The sequence below is a fragment of the Delphinapterus leucas genome, chromosome 3 (genome assembly GCF_059928025.1).
Source record: "Delphinapterus leucas isolate spDelLeu-1000000601 "Yukka" chromosome 3, BTC_Dleu_Yukka2, whole genome shotgun sequence".
NCBI lineage: Eukaryota > Metazoa > Chordata > Mammalia > Artiodactyla > Monodontidae > Delphinapterus > Delphinapterus leucas.
The window spans coordinates 121,246,913-121,274,567 of NC_143131.1; the positions used below are offsets into that span (position 1 = coordinate 121,246,913).

A 27,655-nucleotide genomic window follows, 5' to 3' on the forward strand; every position below is an offset into this window, starting at 1 on the left:
TCTGGTAACTGACTATACTGCTGAACTGAATGAATAAGCATTTTCAGACCTCTAATGGAAAACTGATGAATTCATAAAAGTGCTAACAAAAGATCAAGATAAAAAAAGTTAATTACATGGGACTGAGTGAACTGATGAGGATGATTATAATTTTTGTGACTTTCTGTTTGAATAAAAAAAAAAATCCCATAAGGACGCAGAGGCAAAAAATATACAAATCAATTCTCACAGCAAAGTAAAGGAGCTGTTACAGTGGACGATTACTGGACTGAATGTCAATATTATGGCATGGTATGAGTGTGTTTCGTGTTTGGTAATTGCAATCATTGTTGCTTTTGTTGTGGTCATCCGTTTACAATGCTTGGTGACAGTTTATTTATCTCTTGTAAAAATAAACTACAGTGTGTGTGTGGAGGGGGGGAAGGGACCGGAAAGCAAATTATAATCATCATAAAACTCAGTGAAATGGCTGTGAATTTAGGAGTATATGTAATAGGCCTGTAATATCAGAAAGGCATAATTGGGCAGGGGCGAGATGCTAAAAGTATTACAGGGTCTGGTCTGCTGGGGAGAATTAAGTCAAAACAAAATCAACTGGACCAAGTATATAATGAGATAGGCTGCAGGATAACCCTATGATCTGGACTCAAAAGTTAGCAGAGCCTCCAAGGGCCTGAAGCTTTCCTAGAAATTTAAGAAGTGTAATCCCCCCTACCTCTAGGTTTTTCATGTTTACATCTTTATCTAGAAGTCCAAAGGGTTTGTGAGATGTCTGGAACTTCATGGGTTCTCTAGAGAGCTTCAGTAGAGTTGATGGCACTTGGAAGACCCCTGAAATGCCGTGGATGCTGGCCAACTTAGAAATGTAGACTAGGTATCTTCCATGCATGTTAACCGTGTACTAGAACAATGTTGCTCAAAGTGTGGACCTCAACCAACAGCAGCAGCAACATCTGGTAACTTAATAGAACTGGAGATTCTTAGGCCCCACCCCATGACTCCTGAAGCAGAAACTCTGGGGATGAGTCCCAGCATCTGTGTTTTAACAAACTCTCCAAGTAATTCTGATGCAACTGAAGTTTGAGAACCACTGATCCAGAGTAAAATGGAAATGAAGTTCACTAGCCAGACTCTTGAAACATCCTTTATGATGGTTCACATTATTGATCTGTCAGAAGATAACGGAGTTGCTTTTCAGATTAACTCCCAGAAGAACTTTGGATAACTCCCAACTAAGTTCATGAAGAATTATCACGGCTTTAGTGTAGATTATACTGTTAGCTGGTCCTTTATTCCATAAATAAATAGACTCTATAATTATATGGAAAAAAATGGATTAGAGACCTAAACGTAAGACCAGACACTATAAAACTCTTAGCGGAAAACATAGAAAGAACACTATTTGACATAAATCACAGCAAGATCTTTTTTGATCCAACTCCTAGAGTAATGGAAATAAAAGCAAAAATAAACAAATGGGACCTAATGAAACTTAAAAGCTTTTGCACTGCCAAGGAAACCATAAACAAGACCAAAAGAAAACCCTCAGAATGGGAGAAAATATTTGCAAACGAATCAACGGACAAAGGATTAGTTTCCAGAATATATAATCAGCTCACAGCTCAATATTAAAAAAACAAACAACCAAATCCAAAAATGGGCAGAAGACCTAAATAGACATTTCTCCAAAGAAGACATACAAATGGCCAAGAAGCACATGAAAAGCTGGTCAACATCACTAATTATTAGAGAAATGCAAATCAAAACTACAATGAGGTATCACCTCACACCAGTTAGAATGGGCTTCATCAGAAAATCTACAAATAATAAATGCTGGTGAGGGAGTGGAGAAAAGGGAACGCTCTTGCACTGTTAGTGGGAATGTAAACTGATACAGCCACTATGGAGAACAGTATGGAGGTTTCTTAAAAAACTAAAAATAGAATTACCATATGATCCAGCAATCCCACTACTGGGCGTATACTCAGAGAAAACCACAATTCAAAAAGACACATGCGGGCTTCCGTGGTGGCACAGTGGTTGAGAGTCCGCCTGTCAATGCAGGGGACGCGGGTTCGTACCCCGGTCCGGGAAGATCCCACATGCCGCGGAGCGGCTGGGCCCGTGAGCCATGGCCGCTAAGCCTGTGCGCCCGGAGCCTGTGCTCCGCAATGGGAGAGGCCGCAACAGTGAGAGGCCCGCGTACCGCAAAAAAAAAAAAAAAAAAAGACACATGCACCCCAATGTTCATTGCAGCACTATTTACAAAAGCCAGGTCATGGAAGCAACCTAAATACCCACTGACAGACGAACGGATAAAGAAGATGTGGCACATATATACAATGGAATATTACTCAGCCATAAAAAGGAAGAAAACTGGGTCATTTGAGACGTGGATGGATCTCGAGACTGTCATATAGAGTGAAGTAAGTCAGAAAGAGAAAAACAAATATCGTATATTAATGCATATATGTGGAACCTAGAGAAACAGTACAGCTGAACCGGTCTGCAGGGCAGAAGTTGAGACACAGATGTAGAGAACAAACCTATGGACACCAAGGGGGGAAAACCGCGGTGGGGTGGGGATGGTGGTGTGCTGAATTGGGCGATTGGGATTGACATGTATACACTGATGTGTATAAAACTGATGACTAATAAGAACCTGCTGTATAAAAGAAAAATAGAAAAAACCTATCTATTAGGTTTACAGACGTGTGCAATTTAAAGAAAAAACACACACTACTGTTACCTTGAGGAAAAAAAAAAGGTACCTATGGTAAAACAGAAAAATGTGTTTTCAAGATATCACATAGATTCATTTTTTTCTTTCCTGTCTCTCAGCTTCTACAACCGTCTTATTTAAGCCACTCTTTTAAATATATAAAATATGCTACTGCCTTTATTGTCTTTTCCCGACGTTTGTTCACTCTTCAATATTTATGTTGTTTAACTTTCCAATATTCTAAATAATTAATAACTTGCCTCAGCCTCATATCAGCCTGGGGAGTGTTTTACAGAGCAGTGGGATTAAAAACTCATGGTGAATCAAGAAGGAAGGACCTGAATTCTCAAGTCACGTTTTCATTTAGTATCTAGATTATGCTACTTTTCCTAAGCTCCTTAGGCCTTCATATTCTGCCTGTTTTCAGAGGCCCTATCTTATAACTTGGGATAGTTATCATGGAGTGATGAAAACCACAAATCTCAGTAATGGGATGTTGGCATGCAGGGAGATGCTAGATTCAACACAGTACCTTGCCAGACTTCAGGCTGACATCAGGTCAGCAGCTATATTTGAACTTATCCAAAATCCTTCTCAGGCCCTCACTCTTTCAGCTAAGAAAGTCTAGTCATCCCACCTATTCTTTTTTCTTTTAAATTTAATTAATTTATTTTTGGCTGAGTTGGGTCTTTGTTGCTGTGCGTGGGCTTTCTCTAGTTGCGGTGCTCGGGCTTCTCATTGCGGTGGCTTCTCTTGTTGCAGAGCATGGGCTCTACGCACGCGGGCTTCAGGAGTTGTGGTGCATGGGCTTAGTTGCTCCGCGGCATGTGGGATCTTCCCGGACCAGAGCTTGAACCCGTGTCCCCTGCATTGGCAGGCGGATTCTTAACCACTGCGCCACCAGGGAAGCCCCCACCTATTCTTAAACCAAAGATTTTAGGAATTTTCTGCAGAACATGTCAGTGAAAGCTAATCATTGGAGGACACATAATTTTTAAAGAAAAATACAAGAAAGCTATTTAATGTTTCTTATGTTACTTAAGGCAGTTTCAGAACTTTTCCTTTCTAAGACTTAAACCTACAGAAACACTTGAAAGAGTGAGGGTGAAAATATACATATATAAACAAACACAGAGATGAACCATGCAACACTGACATAGGAACAAATGAGTTAATCTAAATTCCCTTCAGTGGAGATCTGGTTAAATATGGTATATCCATTTAGATGTTAGAAATAAAGAAGCAGATCTACCATATGATCCTGCAATCCCACTCCTGGGCATATATCCAGAGAAAACCATAATCTGAAAAGATACATGCACCCCAATGTTCACTGCAGCACTACTTACAATAGCCAGGACATGGAAGCAACCTAGATGTCCATCATCAGAAGAATGGATAAAGAAGTGGAGTATTACAATGGAGTATTACTCAGCCATGAAAAAGAATGAAACAATGCCATTTGCAGCAACATGGATGGACCTAGAGATTGTCATACTGAGTGAAGTCAGACAGAGAAAGACAAGCATCATATGATATCACTTATATGTGGAATTGAAAAAGGGTACAAATGAACTTATCTACAAAACAGAAATAGTTACAGATGTAGAAAACAAACTTACCAGGAGGTAAGGGTGGGGTGGAGGGATAAACTGGAATATTGGGACTGACATATATATACCACTATATATAAAATAGATAACTAATAAGGACCTACTGTGTAGCACAGGGGACTCTACTCAATACTCTGTAATGGCCTATATGGGGAAAGAATGTAAAAAAGAGTGGGGGTGTGTGTGTGTATATATATATATATATATATATATATATGTATATATATAACTGATTCGCTTTGCTGTACACCTGAAACTAACACAACACTGTAAATCAACTACACTCCAATAAAAATTAAGGAAAAAGAAAGATGTGTTTGACACAGAAGATGTCTGTGATACATTTTTAAGAGACAAAATTTTTATATATACACACATTTTACAAATTAGAATGTTACTCAAATTTTTTAAATGTTTTAAAGAATTGAAGATAATGTACTTCCATTTACAAGCAAATTGTCAACTTCTGGAAAGCACACAAAATATCAAAAGTAATCAAAAGATCAGCATCTATCATAATAGCACACCGTCACCTAATTTCTGTCAATCTACTTCTCTGAGACTATCAGTTTGCATTACTTGCCCAATTGATTAATGAAAGAGGAATAAAAGAGTTAAGTGTAAAGTGCTTTTTTAAAAAACTAAGAAAAAAGTCCTTATTTCAAAAAAATTCGTGTTAATTTCTTAATGGTCTCTGGATGAATATTTGAGAGATGCAAAAACAGGGCAGGGTTTGGTATTTTGCAACTTTTCGCTCTTTTTCCCCCTTTTAAAGGAGGCACAGTGCTCTACCACAGTTTTGGAAACCCTCAGTGTTATTTAGCTTTCAAGTGAGGCTTCCTGAAATTAGGTCTGTGCCAATTAGAATTTTTCTAAGCAAAATAGGAAAAGTCATTACCCAGTAGAAAGTTGAAAGGTGTAGAGGAAAAAGAGAGTAAACTTAAATGATTACAGGAAGCTGAAAACGTTCTCATACTTGACACACAAGAGAAGTGGGAGAAATAAACTGAAAAATTGGAAGGGTTAAGCACAGCCTTTCTATGTCTCACAAATGCAATAGCAATTCGATTGCTAAGAGTGGTAAGGAACCTTAGATAAGTTCTCCGATAAGGACTTGGAGGCCCTACAGATCTGACATTAAGGGAGCCTCCTCTTCTACAGGATTCTTTCTATCTCACCTTCTCTGTCTTGCCCTGGAACACTCTTCAGCACCTGCTACAGTTCATTGTTTCTTAATTACTTTATGGATCTACATCCTGTCTCCCCAGCTAGATGGAGGCTCCTTTGAGATCAGGAAGAATATGACTTCTGCACCTTCCCTGAAGCACAAGTGCAACACTGAACAGGTGGAAGGTCCTCAGTCATACACTTAGTGGCCCACATGATCAGCAGGTACTAGTGGGGAGAAACACTCTTCTACTGCCATCTCTTTATGACCATCCACTTCTGAGTACTGAACTTCACAAGCCTGACGAAATTTTCTTCTTTCCAAGTAACTGTCCTTCCAAACTAAGGTTCTTTCCTTAGCACGGTCTATTTTTGTTGGTTTGGCAAACATGTACTGACATGAAATTAGCATTAATGTTTCGGGAAAATATCCCTGGATCCTAAGTATATTTGGGGAAGCTGGTTTCCCTTGGTTTATGGTTGAGGATTGTCTTTGTAAAGAATGAAATTGGGAAATGATCCAAAAAAAAAAGAAAACGCAAAGATTGAAATCCATAAATACCAGTAGCTTAGCGTTAAAAAATACTAAGGGCTTCTAAACTAAACACTTTCATTGTCCACACTAAAATATTTTATTTATCATTAATCAAATAAGTCCAGTTGACCCTTGAATAACATGGGGGTTGGCTGCCAACCCCCATCATGCAGTGAAAATCTGAGTATAACTTTACAACTGGCGCTCCATATCCCGTGTCCTTGGTTCTGCATCTGTGGATCCAACCAACGGTGGATTGTGTAGTATAGTAGTGTATACTCAGATTTTTTTCAGTAATATAAGTGGACCCTCAAGATTCAAACCTGTATTGTTCAAAGGTCAACTATATACCCAAATGTTCTTTTCTTAGAATAATGTGTAATTATTAAGCATGAAAGGTGGCTGAGGTACAGACAAATCACCTGACCTGTGTTCACACCCTTAGCTAATGCCAGAGGTGGTTCCGTCTCAGTTTTCAGTTTTTGAGATCATGTACCCGGTACCCTCCTAGAAGAGGCAATAAGAACTCCAGCTAACGTTTCTGATTGTCTGGATTCTGAAATACCTGGCTCTTTGTGTGAGTTGAGCTAATTTAATTTCACCATATATATGTGTGCTTGTGTGTGTGTGACCTTTTCTATTTCCTACTAGTAGGACAGATTTGTGTCTAGTTGCTACCCAATATGACAACTGTTTTCAACACAAGGAAAAGAATTCATGTGATTTTATTTCTAGGTGGCTCCTTTAATTTTCTAAAAGCAGTCTACTTAGAACTGTTAATGTGGGATGATACTGTTCTTTTCCCTATCTCATGTAACACCTGACTTAGGTATGACAGCTCCCCAATCTGATGTTAAGGCACCCAGTGTGTCTAAGAGGGGCCAGAATTCTTTTTTTAAATGTAGATTTGGACTGTGTCTAATGTTACAACTCTCACCCCACGAATCACAGTGAATCCTACCCAAAGAGACCTATGGATTTTCTCTCTTAACTATGGGTCTCAGCCATTCTTTTCTTATAGGGAAATTCCCCAGTGAATGGTCACTTCATTTTGAGGCCACAATTAGCCAAATATTCCTCTTCCCTTCCCTAACACGCTTTCCTTCCTTTTTATTCTAAAGAAGTAACTGAGCCTTACACCTTGAGTAGAGTATGGGAGCCATGAGTAAAAGCAATTATGTAAGTACTTAGCACATACCTAACCTAACCCTTTCTTTATAATAAATTACACATAAAGAATATGAAATTCAGGTGAATTACCCATTACTGAGTGCCTACCAGGAAGGTTAAGTTGTGCAGGACTGCAGAAATAAGTGATAGAGCTGGAATCTGAACCTCAGTCTCTGAATTCCAGGCTTTTATCCTTTTGGTCACAATGACTCTGCCTTTCCACCCTGGGCAAGTTTCATAAGCAATTAGAATATCACCAACCGAAGGATCACAATTTCAAATCCACCCAATTCCCATAACTATTGGGACACAACGCAAAAGAGGACCCCTCCCTCTAGTCATGCCCTTTGCAGTGTAACTTTGCCGCTCCTGCACCTCCTGCCTGAATCTTGACCTGGACTTATAACTTGCTTTGACCAATAGAACCTTTGATAATAGGTAGAAGTCAGTCTAGGCTTTAAGAAGCTTTGCATGCTTCTGCTGGTTCTTTTGGAGCCCTGCTGGTACACTCTGAATAAGCTCTGGAGAGCCTGCTGGATAATGAGACAGGGCCGTTAGCCTTCATCACTACAGTCAACCAGCCAGCTGCCGCAGACACACTGAGTGAGCCCAGCCGAAATCAGCTGAGCCTGGCCAGAGCAGCAGAACTGCCCAGCTGACCTGAAGACTCATGAGGAAAAAAAAATGGGTATTATTTTAAAGGCATTAAATTTGGGGATGGTTTGTTATAGAGCAAGTACTACCTGATACAGCTATCAAACAAATTCACTTTGAGAAAGCAGAGAAAGTGAAACAAAGTTGCTCCTGAAAGATGGCTCCAACACGGAAAAGCTTGTTGAAATAGAATAAATTTAGATATCAACATGAACAATTAGGTATTTGAAAATCTACATCCAGAAAGTCAAGTCCTTTTAATTGTGAGATTTAATTCATTTTGAATCATTAAAAAACTATTTTCTTAAAGTCCCTCTTTGAAGAGGTAGAAACTTTATACTGTAATATGACTTTTAGAGAGTTAATATTCTCTTTAAGAAGAAGCTAAAGATAAAGAGATCACATGACAGAAGCAATGAACTTACTTATAAAACCGCAAAAGTTTGTCAAGACATGAGAGGATTGCTCTTCTTCAGACAATTATCCTGATTTACCTTAACGGAGTTCCTAAGAGGTTCAAGTAGTGGAAGAGTGACTCAGAGTTGAGGAGTGTGGTGGGGAGGGAGGATGGTGTGGAGAAGAGCCAGAAGGGAAGCACTCTGTACTCATTTTAACAAAACATCCATCACATATGCATTTTTCAGTTCCTCTTCAAACTTACGGCCAAAAAATCTGATAATGGTACCAGAGGTGAAAGGCTCCATTATGTAACTATAATCACTTAGTTTGAAAGTTAAGATCATAATGAAGCTAGTTTAAGAATTACCTTAATTAAAAACAGCTTATGAATAGCATGGTATGGCATAATGGACACAGTCCTCAAGCAGGAACCTTTGGCATTTAAGGAGCTGTCTAATCTTAGCCATGTCACTAAAATTAGCTTAACAGTTCACAAGTGCTTTACAACTGCCAGACACTGTGCTATGGGGTTTATACCCATTATCTCACTGTGCCCATTTTAAAGGTGAGGGAACTGAGGGCTTACAGGGTTACAAACTTGCTCAAGGTCACACAACTGTTAAACAGTCATACCCAGAGAATTTGACTGCAGAGTCCTAATTCTTACCCACAGTACTGTCCTAACTGTACTTGGCCTCAGTTTCCTCATGTGAAAAGTGAGGACTGGACAGAAAGACTGGCTTCCGCTGAAGTGAATGACAGGAGCACACTCCTTGGTGGTTTGTGTTTTAGGTAGTGATGGGGACTGGCACCCTTCCTGAACAAGGAATGCCCTTGGCGTACATGCCAACATCAACTACTCTGTCTATTCCTTTGCTGCTACACACAGATACAGAAACGGTGAAGCTAGTTTGGGAAACAGGTCTATCACCAACAAGCAGTCACCCTCCCAGCAAAGGTCTGGCTGCCTTTGGGCTTTCTCTTCAGTGCCTGGCAGAACTGGCACTAAATGCTGAATGAATAAATATTCCACAGCCTCTGCTGGAAAGAGCCTGAAATTGGACACCATTGTTTTAACATTTCCTACAAATATTTTAAATGTAACATCCATAAGACCATAAGCTTCACAAAGACAGAAACAACACTGGCCTTGCTCGCTGCTGTATCCTTTGCAACTTGACTTGTGCCTTGCATATAGCAACTGCTGAACACAAAAGTTGTTACTCTTATTGCTGGTACTGGATTCTTACAGTTCCAAATTTGCCCTGAAAGGGGTAAAATATATGACTAAAGGTAAAACCACATTATTTGCTCTTCTTCTCTGTGGTTCTTTGTTTAAAAAGCCAACCTAAATTGAGTATCTTAAGTGCTAAGTGCTGTAGCATTGGCTCTGCTTGTCTTAAAAGAATGGATCTAGTTGAAGAGATAAATAATAAATAAAGAAAACAGTATTAATCCAACAAATAGTTATTGGGCACCTACTATGTGCTGTATCACTGACTTAGGTATAAAAACCTGTATGGTTAGTAGTTGCCATTGGATACCATCAGATGAAGGAAGAGGCTGCTATGAGCTGGGCTACATAAAAGAAAGTGTACGAAGTTAAGTGGGCATCAAACTGGTCTAGAAGGTTACACAATGTTAAAAGCAGAGAGGATGAGGCTGAATTCCAGACTGCAGTAGTCCTCAGCTACATCATATGGCACGCTGGTATGTTGTGATCAATTTTAGGATTTGTGGCAGGGAATCTGTTATTAATAATGATTTACGTATTTTCATTATAAAGTAAAAACACTGCCAGCTTAGAATGATTTGCTGTAACCCTTGTGAAAAGTAATTTGGAAATACCTGTCAAAAATGTAAGTGTATATACCCTTGATTCAGCAACCCTACTTTGGGGGAATCTATGTTTAGAAACAAAGTTGCTATTTGTAAGGATACATAGAAAAGGGTGTTTATTGCAGCCTTGTTTGTAGTGGCAAAAATCATGAAACAACCTGAATGGAACATTGTACAACTAATTAAAAAGAAAGGGATCTACATCTGTTTATCTGGAAGGATGTTCAGCGTGTACTGTTAGAAAAGCAGGCTGCAGAGAAACTGGTATATGATGATCCTATTCTTATTTAAAAACAAACAACCCAGAACGCTTTATATGTGCGTGTGTATGCTTATATGATTATACAGAAATGTGGAAGGGGAAACAGGAAAGGGAAGGAAGGAAGAAAGAGGAAAGGAGAGACAATGAGGAAAAGTTTATTACATTTTCTTGGTATAATTTTGCTGAAGGGAATGAACACATCATTTTTGTAAGTTTTGAAAAGGCATTTGTGAAAATAGTAATAAACAAAAACCATCTTTAAAAGAGCCAATTCACAGACTATCCTATGATCTCAGGTACACTCAGATGTGCTTTCCTGGATATGACAGATCAGGATACAGCTGCATGAATTGTGCATAACCCACGTTCTCCAAGGGTTCTGGAGTATCCACGTGGCTGCTATTTGGCGTATGGGTTGTGGTGGAAGGAAGATGGAGAACCACAATGCTATAAGTAACAGAATCACAGACATTTTTTGATTAGGGGAATAACAGTGAAAGCAGTGTTGCAGTCAATCTGAACTAGGGTATGGCCAGTTTTTTTGTTTTTTGTTTTTCTGTTGTGCTGGCTTCTCCGGGAACAGAAACTTAATTCCCACCTGGTTTCCTGCCTTTGTCTCTTACTCCTCACCGAGTGTCAGGGTCTTTGTGGTCTCACAAGCATGTTTCTTATTATCCACTTCAATATTTTCAACTAAACTTGAAAGACTGATTGAGATCTCAAACTCAGGGTTTCTTCCTTTCTTTCTGAATTTAAATAACTAAATTAAATCTAGTTGTGTTGTTGTTCCATTTAGGATTTCACTTTGAGACTTTTGAGAACGTTTATATATTTTAAAGACTGGCTTCAACAACAGTCTCTCGTATTTATGATATTCTGTTCTCGCTCTTCTATCCTAGTTGACTTGACAGCGTATACTACTCTCTCCCGCCCCAATTTAAAATTGTCGTCTCCTAATTCTCCAGCTATTCATTATCTTTTGTGGCTGCTCTCTTTGGATGCCTTCCAGAGCACTGTCCTTGGTCCTCCCCTCTTTTTTTCCTGGATACTAAAGCAGTTCATTCTTAAGTGACCACATCTGATTTTCTGGCTTTAGCTAGTACCTACTTACCTTACATTTTCTCTTTTCTGTGACTGTCTTTACCATATTAGGTTGAACTCTCCTACCACTCTTAGCGGAAGAGATAACTTATCTTACTAACTTTGAATTGCTGCTATATACCATAGACAGAAGAAGTCAAAACTATAGGTAGAATAAGTCAAATCTAAATAAGCTGAAGAACGATAATCTGGAAGTTCAAGCAAAAATAAGATACCTCCTCTCTTGGAGTGTTCAGTCATTATACACACAGTTATCTGAAAAATGGGCAAACTGATTTCTTGCCTGACTTGTCTAGATAAATCAACACAAATGTACACATTAGATGTCTGCAAGCATAACCTCAATTCTTAAATAAGTGAAAAACACAAAGATGAAAGCTACAAAAGGTTACTAGCTTAAGCAGGATAAATTTTAAAAAGCCAAACCTCAAACTCTTCATTTCAAAGCTTTGGTTACCCTAATTTGTTCAATGGTAAATGTACCAGAGCTGTTGTAAGACACTGTGAAAGAGCAATTCATTTCAAAGTCTTAGAGCCAACTTAAAGGCTGACAACAATTAAAAATAAAATTCTTTATGTACACTTTGTCTCCAGATACATAAACGCTTATCCATCTTAAAACCTGTTTCCCATCTGGAGAAGATAACCTGGGCTATCATCTCTCTCAGTGATACTGTCTGCTGACATTTCCTTTCTCTGGAAAGACAGGAGTGCAATCCATCCTTATACATCTTAGTTTATATGTCAAGTTTGTTTATTCATACATTCAACGTGTATTTATTGAGGTCTTACTATGTGCTAGACACTCTTCGACTTGCTGGGATATAGGAATAAGCAAGGCAGACAATATCACTGCTCTTATGGAACTCAGGTTTCAGCAGGTGAGCAGATAAGACACAAACAATTAGGTATATAATGTTGAGGGGAAGGGAAGAGTATGTGAAAGATGCTACTATTTCAGATAAAGCAGTCAGAGAGGCCTCTCTTAGGAGCTGATGTTTAAGTGGAGACCTAAATAAAGTGAGAGAAAGAGCTATGTAGATATCCAGGAGAATGTTCCCAGGCATAAAATGCATCAGGGGACCTAAAAAGAGGATTATGCTTCTTCTAGAGAGTTAGGCGATATTCTGAAGTGACTAGAAGAAAAAGAAAGTCTTACACCAAGGGGGTATAACCTGAGGTTATGCACTAAGCACGCAAATCATGTTTTCTCCTTGTCTTATATCATATAATGTATAGGATGACAACACTGTACACATTAGTTTCCTCCACAGGTGACGAAGTCTCCTGCTGGCTCATTCCCAACTACTCATTCCTCATCTAATCAGCTCATTCTTTCCACCTGTCTCAGACTCCTTGTTACCGCCTTTTTATCCCAAATAACTGAATCAACTCCTGTTTCCCATGCATCCACACACTCTCCTCCTCTATGAAGTTTCAGTTATGCCTTCTGGGGTAAGTGGACATTTCAAAAAGCAAAATGGATGTGGAAAGTTGTGGGGTGGGGTGCAGTGGGAGGCAGGGTGGAACAAGTATGAAGATCTCGAGAAGATCTGTGAAGTCGCGGTTGGGGATATCTCTCTTCTTTATCTCTGGATGCCCAATGCCTAGCTCAGTAAGTGTTTGCTGCTGCCAGGGCAGCTGGAAGGACCTTTGAGATGTTGTAGTTAACCTCCCACTCCACCCATCTCAAGAATTCCCTTCCTAGGACAGGCCTTTGTGGCTCGTCCACCTATTAACACAGTGTAACTAGGCTGCTTATATACTTCCCAGTATTCATACAGAAGCACTTAGGCATTCGAAAAATCAGACTCAACCAGACACTGGAACTGGCATTTAGAACTTCCATTTTCTTCTTCCATGGATTTCTTAGTTCTAACTTTTTCTTCCGGCTTCTCTGTTTTCTCTTTCAAATAGTGTCTTTGGTACCCCCAAAGCACCGCACGGTCTTGTTAAGTGATTATTATCTTGTTAAATGATTATTATCAATTAAAGGATCACTCATCCCTAATATATTGAATTAGAGATTATTTCACCTATTTTTCTTACCTTTCCTTTAGAAACATTTCTTCTTAGATTATATTCAAAACCTAGTACCCACTGACTGCACCGACACCAGCCCACTGTATGTGTTTAGTGATAAGAAACTGCCACTTAACGTGTTTCTGTACTTGGTTCTTTGTTATCTAAAGAGATTTATATCTTTGGTTTAATCCACTAAATTTTTCTGCAGTTTTCTTCAACCACTTTATCAAAAAGAAAAAAGTCAGTAAATAAAGTCAAATGAGCTTCATAACTCTCCCAAATTTATGAACTTAGGATAAATTTTGGTATTTATTATAGTCAGAAGCTCTTTTTCTCACAGTTTTTCAAATTAAAGTTTCCTAATGACAAAGGATCTTTGCATACTTGATTTTACAAGAATACCAGACAGTAAAACAGAAAGGGGGGTATCCTGGCGTTTATTTAGAAAAAGATAACAATGTGATTGAAGTTATCAGTATGGCTATTAAGTTTAGATGGCATTGAAAAGCTAACAAAAACTCCAAACTGAAAAATATGTCAATGTAAAAAAGTGATCTTGGCACTAGAAAGTTTTAAATATGTTAGTCCTTATAAAACTGGGATCCATGACCCTTCAGGGATTATAGATAGTAGACACTGAAAAAGTCTTAGTGCTTGATAAATAGGAAATACCTCCATAGGCACAGATGTCCCAATGTACTTAAGCCAGTGAGGGTCATGCTGGTTTGAGCTCAGTAGACTTTGCAGAGCTTTAAGAATTCCACGTTGAATTTTTATAGTACTTTTTAATTTTCAAAGTAAACAACCATGCATAAAACTCGCAAGCAAGAATGCTGGGTGCTCTCCCTATTTTACAGAAGCTGAAACTGTGACAGGGAGCCGTAAGTGACTACACAAATATACGCAAGACAGCAGAGAGGCATGATCCCATTTCTCCTTTATATTTTGTTTACAAATTCACTGACGACAAATAAAAATTATTAAAGATCCAAGAGGGATTTCTAACACAATATCAAATATTTCCCTTCAGATCACTATTAAGTATTCCTATGTTTTTCTTTTTTTCTTTAAATGTCTCAGATTTCCCCACCTATAAAATTAAGGTAAATAACAGCTGCCTTCAATACCACAAAGCTAAGGACAGAATCAGTAACAATATAGAAACTAGAATTAAAAATCTTCATAGGGTTGTTAAGAGGTTTAAATGAGATGAATGCATACAAAGTCCTTAGCATAGTGGTGCCACAAAATTAAAGATTTTTAATAATCTTTTTTCCTAAGATTTTTAAGGTTAAAAATATATAGGAAAGAATATGGACAATACAGTCAACTTCAAAGTAACTTTCATAGAATACCTGCCTCATCTGTATTATGTTTCAGATCTCTACAACTAGAGACCAGATGTTGAGAGAAGCCTGCTGAGGAGCTTAGACTATTGAGAATTAGGTATTCAAAGTGTGATACCACTAATTCTGTGATCTTTCTCTAGACACTTTCTATAGGTCTCATTTCCTCATCTCAGAAATGAGAGTGTGGGGAGTAGATGAGCTCTCAACTCCCTTTAAGCTCTAATATAAAATCATTGTACCAAACATAGAAAGCAAGCTTTGAGAACCCAAGAGCCCCACCTCTCTGGCTCTACCAACAACAGTGTTTACATATTATTTTCTATGTACCACCAACTACGTTATTTTAAATTATTATTTCATAAAAATACCAAATCTGGGTTCATTCTTGTCTTGTACTTCTTGATAATGTACAAAGACCCAGTTTTAGTATATCATTCCCTACCCCAGCTGCCTCCTTCACTAAAACAATAGGTTAAGAAGATTGTAGAATTTTAGAAACAGAAGTACACACACGTTTTGAAAATAATTCATATATAATTGTAAAGAAAATATTTTGACTCTAAAACACCTAATTACTCAAGGTCATAGATTGGTTCAGCTCAGCCTTAGAACTCAAGTCTTCTAATTTTTGGTCTACTTCCTTCTACTATTTCTGCTATTGAATAACTAAATTAAATTGTTTGGGAGGGATTTGAAGATTAAAAAAAAAAAACACCAAACTTGCAATTTATATCATCTTAAAATTAAGAAAACCCTTATCCCCAATAATTACAAAAGCACAAAAACAGTAAAACAACAACAAAGTAAAAGTGTCCATAGCAAACCGGTAGAGCTTTACAGTTCAACATGTGACAATCATAAGGTCATAAGTCACTGCATTGCCCCAACCAGCATGAAATAATAAAGCCTGTACTAAGTTAGATGTCATTTCACAATAGCTTTAAAAAATTGGCTATCAAATATACTTTCATAATAGCCACAGCTAAATATTAAGAATTATGAAATCAACTAGAATAAAGGTTAATTTTATTGTAAAAAGAAAAGTTAACATTTATTGCAACAAACTGTATGTCCTAAACACTGCATACTTAAGTTGAACTCTCAAATTGTTAAAAAAATAAAAATTCAATGTAAGATAACGTGCTAAACATTTACAACTAATCATATCATTAAACCTTTCTCTCCCCACAGATATTTTTGGAGCGCTAACAGCGTGAATGAAAAAAATTCTAAAATAAGAGGCTTTCACTAAATTTGTTGTATTATAGATAGTTTTAATCTCGCTGAAACTTGCTCAAAAGAAAAAAGTTTTACAGCACTCAAAATTAATATTTGAGTTACTCTGGAAAAGTATGTTTAAGCATGCAGCTCTACTAAGATAAGTCATTAATATTTAAACTGGCCCAGAGATAAAATTAGGTGATGACACATTTCCATTCAAAATAATTGGCTTTAAGGACCATATTGCAATATAAATAGTTTAAATGACCATCTGGCAATTGCAGAATCCCATAATTTATTATATATATGTAACATAAATAAGAACTTATTTCCTTAACATTCCAGCAGAAAAATATGCAACCCATGGAAATATATTACTAAAGAAGAGGGTTGTACTCCATAGTCAGATGACAGTGTATGTCAAAGTGCACTAGGAAATATAAAGTGGTTATATCAACATAACACATCATCCTTGTTTCAACTACATGCCAGTAATTAGATTTTTATTGATTAAATAGCAGCCTATAAAAATGGGGAAAATATGAACTTGATCTTAGCTGAAATAATCTAAAAGGAATTAAAATCTCCATCTTTTTATTTTGGTAATAAAGTATAGCAAAAGACAACAACGTAATCCTATAAACATCAGGGTTATATTGCCACAATTAGCTTTAGATTTTTACCTCAGATAAAAGAAACTAAATTGTAATCCTGAAACACAGCCCTAATTTTTTCTTTTTTTAGTCCTCTGACTTCATGACAGCTGATCCAAATTGTTGGTTTTCGGAATTGCTCTTGATGTTTCTAAACTTATCTTCCACCTTTCCACATCTCCACTGCCCCTCCCTCTCTTGCCTGCCTTCCCCCAATACCCTTTAATTCACAAACTCCACTGGAAACCCGTATTCAAGGGACATTTGTGACGGTAGTGAGGAATAAAAAGGCAACCTGTCAAAATTAGGTGTCTGGGGGTTGAACTCACTCTCTACAACTAATTTTTGAACCACTATAAAATTGTTTACTTTCTAAACTATAACTTACTGGGTAAAATCAATACGAAAATTACCATTAAAACTCACACCCTAATCCAGGTTAACATAAAAACGATCATGCAAAATTCAAAGAGAAAGGAACACTTAACAGATCTTTTCTTTTTTCTTTTTTCCCCTAAATGGAAGTTCCCCATAAGAATATTTTTATTTACTTGAAAATACAAAACACGAGTAGAACAAGCCAGAAGGAAATGAGAGCAGCTGGCTCTCTGAAGTTACAGAAGTAAGGGGAGCATGGGCTTCGAAGCACTTCTATAGAGGTCAATAAGTAGTTGATTTTTTTCAGTTATAGTTTAATTCAACAAAATATTTCTTGAAAATTCTTTTGCAACACGATTTACCAATATACATTTTCCTTGACTCAGAAATATGGAAGCAGGTGCCCATTACTTTGGCAAATACCTGTAAAAACGGCATTACACAATTACCAGGATGTCCTCAGAAGGGTAAATGCTATTAGGCACAAACCTATTTTGTCTATTTAATTTGCTCAGATAAACAGCAGTACATAATGAGAACTTACTGCTCAGTAAAATTAGGTGTGATCTTAAAAGTAAGAAAAAGTGGGTTTTAAGAAATATGCCCCAGGCTTATTTTAAACCCAACGTAAATTAAGATTTCCTAACAACTAGCCTATTTCAATCACCTGCAGGCCAGTGTGGATTAAGACTTATAATCAACCAATTAATACAGATGTTCTTTCACATTAGTCACTCTTCAATCTCTCCTTCACTAAAATCTCAAAAAGCCCCTAAAGTGATCTCTACACACATATGAATTTTACTACTATTACAATTTGCATTTAAGCTACATTTATGGAAGGTATGTTTCAGAACAGATCTTTCATAAAATTTATAAACAGTCAACATAATGTTGAAAGTGGTCAGATTAACTAAAATATCTGTAACATCAATAGATAAAACCAAAACAGCATTATAATACAAATTATTTTATCCATTATAAAAATATAATGGAATAGCCAAAGAAACATCACAAGAAGTAATTTCAATAAAATCTGACCACACACTAATCACACATTTCTATACTGGAGTCATTCCACACTAAATTGACACACCTGAATACACAATGTGTTTTACCTTCTGTTTTTGTTTTTTTTTTTCCTTTTACTAATAATATAGCCTTAAAGAAGTAGAGGGTTTTAAGAAAAGGAAAAGATTATCATAAAGCTAAAAATACACAAAGAGCCAAAAGCAAATCTCCTTTAACATTCAGAAATCGTTTTATGAGTGAATATCAGAAACATTAAGGTTAAAAAAGACACTGATTGAAACACTCACTGCCAGAACCTTTGGAAGGAGAGGAAAAAGGAAGTAAAGTATCCATTAAAAAGGGGGAAAATCAATAAAAATCTCTTCTTTATGCCTCCCTTCTCTGAGAAAACATTCAACATGATGTTAATAAGAAAAACGAAAAAGGGACAGACTTTGCTTCACTCATCCTGTGCTTGTACAGGTCTTCATTGGCATTTACGTTAATAAAATTAGACACAGGTGCAATTAATAATGAGATGTTAAAATCGACATAAATTTTCATAGCTTCATTAAATGGCAACCAACAGAGCCCTAAACTCCACCTAAGACTGAATTTACAAATTCATCTTGCATCATTCTTTCTCTCCAATAATCATACCCTTCAGAAAACGATCAACTTTTTAATACTAAAGTTTCAACATAATCCCAATAAAAGCTCTAATTCCACCTGAAACCATTTACTTCTTTGCCTCTTTTCAGCAGTTTCACCATTAATGCTCAAGTGAAACAATGCTGAAAATCAAATCATGCAGAAATCTGCCTTCATCAATGTTACACGTTTATGCTAAATTTACTCAATTTCAGAATTTAAAAAGCATATTAAGGTAGAATGGCTAGTTCGTTTTACTTAAAGAATGTATTTGGGTATCAATGAGGTTTCTCTTGTTTTACTATCAACGAACTTAAACCTTAAAAAAAAAAATTTACTATGCTCAATCATAACACTCATAATTTTACAATTTAACATAATAACTGGATGTTGTGCTATGTTGACACATCAGAAGGAATTGCCTTCCCTCCCAAAACAGAGTGTAAAGTGTCTTTTTTCAAGCATACTAAGAAAAAGCAATTTTAGGTGACATCTTAAAAAGTCAAATTACAATTTTTGCTTTAAAAAAACTTAAATAAAAGGCAAGTTATTAGTGGATTTAATATTTCTATATCTAAATTCAGAAAGTCAGTATTCAGTATAGTTGTCTCAACATGTTGATTTACCTGCTGATTACTCAGGGTCACTGGCCTTAATGTTTGGCTGGAACCAAAGTAACAATATAGAGAAGAGAAAGCAACCAATTTTAATTATATCAAGGCTATTGTTTGGAAACAACAGGCTAATTCAATGATGGTAAAAAAGAAACATTGTTTCAATTTATTTGGAAGAAGCTTTGTTCTGGGTAATCACAGTTCCCAATGTTAATCCGATAAGGTACAAAATTTTCAAACTTTCTCAAACTATCCTGTAAAGATATTATACCTTTTCATTAGGACACAAACTACTGATTATAATTCCAAATCACACACTGGCATAAAATAATCATTTCACTGGATATTAAAGAATCTTGAAAGAGCCACACCATCATTGCTTTGTCTACTATCATATGGCTGTTATGAGGCTGACACACTTTAAATGTTATAAACTACTGGAAAAAGTACTAAAATGATCTTTAATGATTTAAGGATAACTATATTCATCTAAGACTTACTCTCCAGATCCTAGATTCTATAGGGCTTAATGAAAGTTCACTGTGAATGGAAAATGACAAGTTCTTGTTCCATGCCTCTTTTATAGTAAGGAAAATGGTAACATTACCATGCTGATTATCAGAACAAAAAGCATTAATAATCACCAAGCTTTTCCTAAGATATATGATTTTTCTTTGTACAATTACATGTTTTATAAATCAATGTTAAGTTTCCTACAGAAAACTTAGTCAAACCAACTGTACTTACTCTTTCAAGACAAACAAGCACATTCAATCATCAATTCCACTGCCAAAAATCTGAGATTGAAAAATTTAAAACACAGCATGTCTTTTAACATTTAAACACAACAGCTTATGCGATAACATCTCAAATCTCCTTACTGAAAACATTTTAAACCTTCATTTCAGAATGATAGCAATAAAAAGTTGAAATGTTCTTCTAAGTAAAATATTATTATTTTAATAATAGATTAGTAGGTAGTTTATGTTAAGACACACAAGAACCAAGGATTTTTTTTTCTTTTGATAAGAAACATCTAAGCCTTTTAAAGGAACAGAACATAGCCTAAATCTAAGTCTAAATTTTTTCCCCAACAAGCAAAGCTTCCTACCTTAAAGAGGAAAGAAAAGAGACACCTCAGTATTAGAATATACCTTTACCAGAAAAAGCATTTTTAAAGAGAGTTTTAAATAAAATCTTCAATGACTAGTTAATGTGAACAGTGACTATCACGAATATTTAAGAACTTACAGTACTTACATACAAAGAAATCACTGTGTCTACTATGCCCTTCCTCCTCCCTTAAAAAAACCCACTGATTAATCAATCTTGTGTCTCTACAATTACATTTTTATATTTTCCTTCACACCTAAAATGTGATATACATTTATCTGAACTGGGGGTGGGGGTGCAGGATAGAGAACTTAACCCCTAGGAAGATACACCTACATTTAGAACTTTCTCCTGGTAATTACATTTTAACAGACCTTTCTGAGGTCAAATGGAAATGTCAATATACTTATAAATGATGGAGAAAAAAGGAGACAGAGAAACAAATCAAACATAGCTGAGACTGAAGCTCAACAATGCTGACCATCAGCTATCTACTTGAGAACTTGTAAGAACATTTGAAAGTAAAATCAAGCACCGTGTTGCCACCAATTCCTTTCTTAAAGAGACCAATCAGCAGACACAACTTATCTGCTTTAGGTCAGGAACTCTGTGGGCAAGTCCCACGTCTAATACTCTCGGTCAGGTACACTGCGCACTGACTGCATTGCTTTAGCAATCTCAGAACTCAGATTCTTCAAGGTTCAGTTTGAAGAAAAGGGTTCATTGTTAGTACTTCTAATTTTTAACCCTTTAATCTCCTCAGGCTAACACTTCACAAATGTACAAACACAGCACAACGTTTGATTACGTGAAGTATTACGGGTGTTTTTCATCGTAGTGTAAGAGCATATTCTAAAACAGCTTAAAAAATATGCACAATAAATATATATTTCTAAACATTATACCCCCTTGAATTTACATATTTTTTACCAAAGACACCTGTAAATGAGCAGTATTCTTTTAAATTTTTACATAAAAATTTCAGTTACTGGCCAATGGGATACTAAATACCATTATTTCAGGGGGAAAAAAAAATACTGGGAAGGGTTTTGTACAGACCAATCACTTAGGTTTTCTACCATGCCTACTTTCAAGAGCCGGCTTAAATTTATTCACATGAAAAAGCACTTGAATTGTTGTCGAACACATTCAAATAAATGAATATTTAAATCTATCAATTGATCTTAAATGTACCATTCTCAAGAAACAGAAAGCATTAATCTTACCTTGAATAGCCATTAGAAAAAACCGATCGACCGGAGAAGTTCAAAGTCCCTAAGGAAGTCAAGTTATCATCTCCAGATCCTTGGCATCTATTCCAATTTTCTGAACCAACAGGAATTGGTGGAATGACATTAAAAATAGGTTTCTGATCCTGCTGTTGAGAAAGGGATGCTGTATTCATGTCATAGTGGTACATCTGTCCCCCAGAGGTACTCACACCATGAACAGAAATGGCAGACATTTTATTACCAATTATATTTGCTCCAGAAAAGCTGGCCTGACAATAAACTGGGCCCAGTTTCTCCTGCTTAATTACTCCAGGGGTGCAGAGTTCAATAAAATCTTCTTTTTCTGTTTTCACTTGGGGCAGTGGCACACTGTTGGGGCTTGATAAGATCAGATCTCCATTATCCTTAATTTTAGGTTTAGTGTCCGGTAAAACAAGAGGCTTACAGTCCTCTTTTGCGTTTCCTTCCAGAAGGAATGGATCATCCTCTCCTGCCAAAGGAGAAAGCAAACAGTTTTCATCTATCAAGAGGTCTGAGCTCCAAGGACTCTCACTTGTCTCTTTACTTGGGGACCCAGAAGAAAACTCCAAATCCTGGAGTTTTTTCCTCCATATGTCAAAGGTGCTTTGGTCTGTGGTATACAACTTCACGTTACCCCCATTAGTGCCAGTCTGGCCCTTCAAATTTTGCTGCTCTGAAGATACATCAGAGTGAGTTTTTGGAAACTCCTTCTCTGGGGGGGCTGATGCTGCATTCTTGGGGTTCTCTGGAACACTGGTCGACCTATTGAGGTTTGCGATGCTTTCTTCCAGAAGCCGAAAGTCTGTTTCCCCAGAGGAAAGGCTCATTTGGCCCTGCTGTGGGAATCCCAGGTCATTTCCCATTACTTTTGTCTCTGTCTCTCCCATATACAGTCCCATTGAGAGTGAAACTGCCTTGGACAGATCTGGCTGCTGCGCATTGCTTCCGGAGCCTTTTGGAAAATCAACCAAAAGTCTTTGCTGCTTGGAGTCGGCCTGAGAAGCAGCAGCCAGTGAGGGTGAAGATGCAGAAACCTTCACAGTAGCTCCTCCCCTTAGGGTTTTATAGAAGTCCATCACATTTCCCCTCTCTCGACCAAGCACACTGCTGGGGATTTCTTCTCTACTGGGGGGGCTTAATGATTCCTTGGGGTCCATCAGTGAATATCAGCTACAAAAAAAAAGAGAGGGGGATATAATAAGCTATAAAATCCCATTATCTCTGTGATCCGATTAGTAAGAGCCTGTTAAATGAACCTTTTAGTTAATTCCGAATCTAATTCCTTGTTATCAGAAGAGTAGATTCTGACTTCCATGATATAAAAGCCGTGTCTCCTGCTCGCATTCAGTGTGCCACATTTAAAAGGACAATGCAGTCCACTCGCACAGCTGAGAACAAAACTATCAAACTAAGCTTGGCTATTCATCCTGCCACTCACAAATTGGTAACTTCGTTAATCACAGACATTATAATTCATTACATCTGTTTATTCTGAAGGTTCAAGTTGATGTCAAAGTATTTAATTTAAAAAAAGGAAGTATGATCATTGAAATTCCTACCTCTTTTCAACCAGTCAAGGCTGTTGGCTTTTCTGAGAACTAATAAACATAAAATCTGATAAACACTATGCTAGAATTCTCTATCTCTAATTACTCCCAATTCCTCTCCTACCGGCTGGTCACACATCCAAACCTTTTAGTACAACCTACTGGTGAACCATGCATTTTACTTGGAAGATAAACAATGATGATCTGCTCATCTTCCAATAGGGTAGGAAAAGGCTCCTATTTTTAACCGATATTTCTTACTGAATGTGCCTAATAGTGCCTGCTTTCAAATTTTGGACATATGAAATGAAACACACTGTATACAAGCTAACTAAAATTTAGATTTAAAAAGGAATGCGTAGTAGCTTCTCATTACAATATTTTAAATACGGTATAAGAAATATAGCTCTCTCAAACCCTTACAACACAATAAAATCTAGATGAAGCTACATTTTCTTTTAAAACTGCTCAAGACCCTCAGTATGAAATACTATGATGTCTCTAAATTAAGATTTTTCCTTTCCATATATTGAAGTATTGAAAAACAAAGGGAAAAAAAAACCACCCCAGAATTGTAAAATCACATTCATATAAATCCAAGTAAAATAATACAATGCTCAGAATAATTCTCCCTGCATTCTAAACCTTCACCTATCCTAATTCTGAGCCTACTCTCAAGAGGGTTAGGTTGCTAGAAGATTGTTGACAATCAAGATGTTTTAAGAGGCGGGCAGAGACTTTGATAAGCATATTTGCGACAGTATAGTCAAATCCTGTCCAATGAAAGTCTTTTCCCGTACAGAGACTTTAAGAAGCATAAACTTCACTGGCCCTCGCTGAAAGTGGAGCGTGATGAAGGTAGACAGAGAGGTGGGGACGTGCCACTACAAATCTTGAGGTTGAGGGTAAACTGCTTATCTCCCCGCCCCTCCGCCGTGTTTAGCTGATAACGATCTCTAAACACAAGGTATCAAATGGAGCCTAATGAATTTCCACGCCACTTTGACAGCTGCCGTCAAACTCGAAACCAAAACAGTACTTCATAAAACGAAACGATCCCTCAAACGATTTTATCCCCCCGTTTAAATTGCAAATAACCCTGTCACCGTAATTGGCCTTAATGAACCATGCCAAGGGGTCTTAAGCAGCATTACAAGGCTGCAATTATCAAGTCTGCAACCTCAAAACGTCCGACTAGCGCTTGTCAAAAATCGCACCACGAAACTATTATGGTTCGGGAGGGTCTTCTTCTAAAAGGGGCCACTTCAAAACGTCAGGAGCGAAGTGATGCCAAGCGCTAAAGAACAAACCCTCGAGGGGCGGGGGCGGGGGGGGTAGAGAAAAGCGCGAGGTTAAAAGAGAAATGTGTCCAGACCTGTTGAGTTCTTTCTCCGACACGCCCACTTCTACCAGATAACACCAGCCCTGGCCGAAGTCTCCGAGTAGCAGGCTGTCAGCCCCCTTCGTGTGTACACGCGCGCGCACACACACACTCACACACACCCCTGCGCGCCCGCCAGAAAGGAGACGCACTGGAGCCTCGACACAAACCCTGCTCGCGCTCGGGCGCTCTAGGGTGGAGCGGACAGAGTCGGGCGAGCAGGATTCAGACGCGGCTCAGCGTTCACCAAAAAAATGGGTGTCTGGGAGGCCCCCTGGGAGGGAAAAGAAAAGGGACTTGGGGAAGAAGGAAAAAAAAAAAAGAGAGAGAGAGACCAGGATTCCTCACCAGCGAACGAGAGCCTGGAAACCCGGACGGCTCGACGAGGCTCCACTCGCAGAGAGCTCGGGTTCCTCCCCCTCGGCCAGGGGACGGCGGTCCAGGGAGAGGAAGAGGCCAGCGCTGTCACCCGCGCGCTGCCCTGTCGTCACCGTCCCCCGGCCCTCGCCAGCCCCCACCCCCACTACCCGAAGCTAATAAAACTTTGCAGGCTCCCGCGGCGCCCCCGAGCCGGCCTCCCGGCCCCGGCCCGCACCTCGGGGAACGAGCGCCCGTGGGGGCCCAGCCCCCGGCCCTCCCCTCCCCTTACCTCTGCCGGCGGCGCCACTCACCCCACACCGTCCGCCGCTCCCACCGCAGCCGAGATAAACAACTTAGCGTGTGAAAGCAGGAGGAGCGGGAGCGAGAGATTTTTTTCTCTCTAAAAAAAGGAAGTAAACAGCCGCCCCCTTCTCCATGGGGGGAGGGGAGAGCCCCTATTTGAGAAAGTCTCCCATTTCCCGGCTGACAAGCCAGCTCCCCGCCCCGCGCCCGTCTTCGCGGGCCGGGGCTCTCGGGCGCGCGTCCTCCGTGCCGGCGCCCCGCCGCTCCGGCTGCGGCGTCTCTTTCCACCCACTAGAATCCGTCCCCGACGGGCGGGCGGTGACTGGGGCTCCCGTCACAGACTCGAGCTCGCAAAATGGAGGAGGAGGAGGAGGGGAGGCAGCGCGGACAAGCGAAAGGGCCGCCCGGCCGCTGCAGACGAGCGGGACCGAGCGGGGGGCGGGCGGAGGCGGCGCCGCGGCGCGCACACACTCGCACACACACGCGCTCCCACCCCACCCCCGGCCGCTCCCCGCCCGAGGGGCCGCGCGGCGGCGCGGGGAACGGTGCAACCTGTTGGCGACGCTAGGCAACTGCAGGGGCGGCCGTGGCCCCCGCCCCCACGCCCTCCGCGCGGGCCCGGCCACCCCGGCCGCGACGGCGCCTGCCCGCCCGAGGCCCCCCGGCGCGGCCCCCGCCGAGGCTGCTTCCTGGGCGCTCGAGGCTTCTCCTCGACCCCCCACCCCTCACCCCCCCCCCAGGAAAAAGGAGAGGAGGCAGCGGCGGGGGCCGACCTGGTCTTTCTGGGGCGGGCTTCGGAGGGAAGCCGAGTTTCTCTAGTTTCTCTTCTCGCTGCTCCTTCCCGCCCCAGCCCAGCTCTGCGACTCCCGACCCACTCCGGAGCTCGCCCGGTCCCTCGGCAGCAACCGTCAGCGCCCCTGCGGGTGACAGTGGGCTGGCTAGGGGAGCCGGGGCGCGGCCCGCAGCAGAGCCGCGAGGGTGGTCCGCGCCGCCGCCCCCGGGCCGAGTTGAGCGAAGTGTGTCACTTCGCACGAGGCTACAGGGTTGCACGGAAACGGTGCTGCGGCGTCTCGGCCCCTCGTAGGGCCGGACGGCCAGACACGCCCTCTGGGGAGGCTTCAGGGAGGGGAGGGCAGGGAAGGGGGTCGGCGCATACATACTCTGGGCCGGGGGGGAGTCGCGTGCCGGCGGTCCCCCACCCCCGCATTGTCTGGGCGGCCCTGTCTGCAGCCGCCGCCGCGTGCTCGCACCAGGAGAGAAGTTGCAAAGCAGAACCCACCCTCCCCTGCGCCCCGACTGTCCCCCACCCTCTTCTCCGAGCCTGCGAGGCGGCGGCGGTGGCGGCGGCAGAAGGAGGCGCCGCCTGCCAAGTTCAACCCCCATCTCTCCCTCCCTCCTAGCGCGCTCACACTTGAAGGAAGTTGCTCGCCAAATGCAAAACCTCCAGCGAACTGGATTTCTTTGCATTTTTAAATTATTATTTTTAAGGAAAGCGGGAGGTGGCAGGCTTAAAAGCAAGTTGCAAGCGAAACAGTAAGTTGCTTGCACAGTACGCCCTCCTTCCCCCCACCCCAACTCCTGACCTCTCCTTCCACCCCCTTCGGGGCCCACGTCCAAGTTTCCCGCGGAGGCCCCTCCCCCGAATCTTGACATTTGCTGCACTCGCCTCAATGCGTCGCCCACCCTTTCCTGTTCGTGGGACCCCCATCCCTCCAAATAAAACAGAACACAGGCAGCTTTAAAATGTCAGCATTAAACTCCTTCCAGCTCTTCCCGTTACGCGCCTCCTCCTCTGTCCGAGGGAAACACGTGGCCTGTCCCCAACGAAAGGGGAGTGGGGGGAGAGGAGTCCGCGCCGGAGGCCCCCGCCCCAACCCCCTTCCCCAGCTCGCCGCGTCTGGAGGGCTTGGGCGACGCCGGGATCGAGCCGCCTACCTTGGGCGGCACATATTATGATTCGTGTGACTCGGAGAAAGGTTGTGCTGTGTTGCTTTAGGGGTTGGGGAGGTAACTTTTGCGACCCCACAGGTGACAGCGCTTGCCAGCTGCAGCCGGGGGCGGAGGCTGCCGCAGCTCCACCTAGCCCTGCCCGGGCGCCCGGCCGTGCTCAGACTGGCAGCGGCCGCTCTGCCCTGACATCTTGCAGAGGATTTGGGGGGAGTGCCTGCCGGAAGCCGCCTGCCGCCATCTTGGTAAAGGCAGCTGACACCGCCCGGCCGCGCGTCCACCATCTTGGCCAAGGTTCTCTCTCGCGGGCAGCCTAGGTTGCCCTCTCTCGGTTCTGGGGGTGTAGGCGCTGCCCCGTGTGTCGTTCGAGATGACGGGAGAGAACTA

The 27,655-nt window shown here is 40.5% G+C and overlaps 1 protein-coding gene across 8 annotated transcripts in view; it reads right to left on the minus strand.

Annotated features, from left to right (window-relative positions):
* Positions 1-27,279, minus strand: part of NR3C1 (nuclear receptor subfamily 3 group C member 1) — a 130,749-nt gene extending 103,470 nt beyond the window's left edge. The window contains exons 1-2 of one of the 8 annotated variants that reach the window (XM_089909440.1): positions 27,257-27,279; positions 21,704-22,900 (exon numbers count right to left, since the gene is read on the minus strand). In XM_089909440.1, coding sequence (XP_089765566.1) covers positions 21,704-22,887 — 1,184 coding nt within the window. In that variant the 5' untranslated portion in view covers positions 22,888-22,900; positions 27,257-27,279. Of the gene's footprint in view, positions 1-21,703; positions 22,901-24,652; positions 24,966-25,006; positions 25,178-25,307; positions 25,775-26,094; positions 26,415-26,481; positions 26,598-27,256 lie in introns of those variants that run through there. The other 7 variants (XM_022589990.2, XM_022589987.3, XM_089909439.1 and 4 more) reach the window with 7 other exon arrangements.
* Between the last annotated feature and the right edge of the window lie 376 nt (positions 27,280-27,655).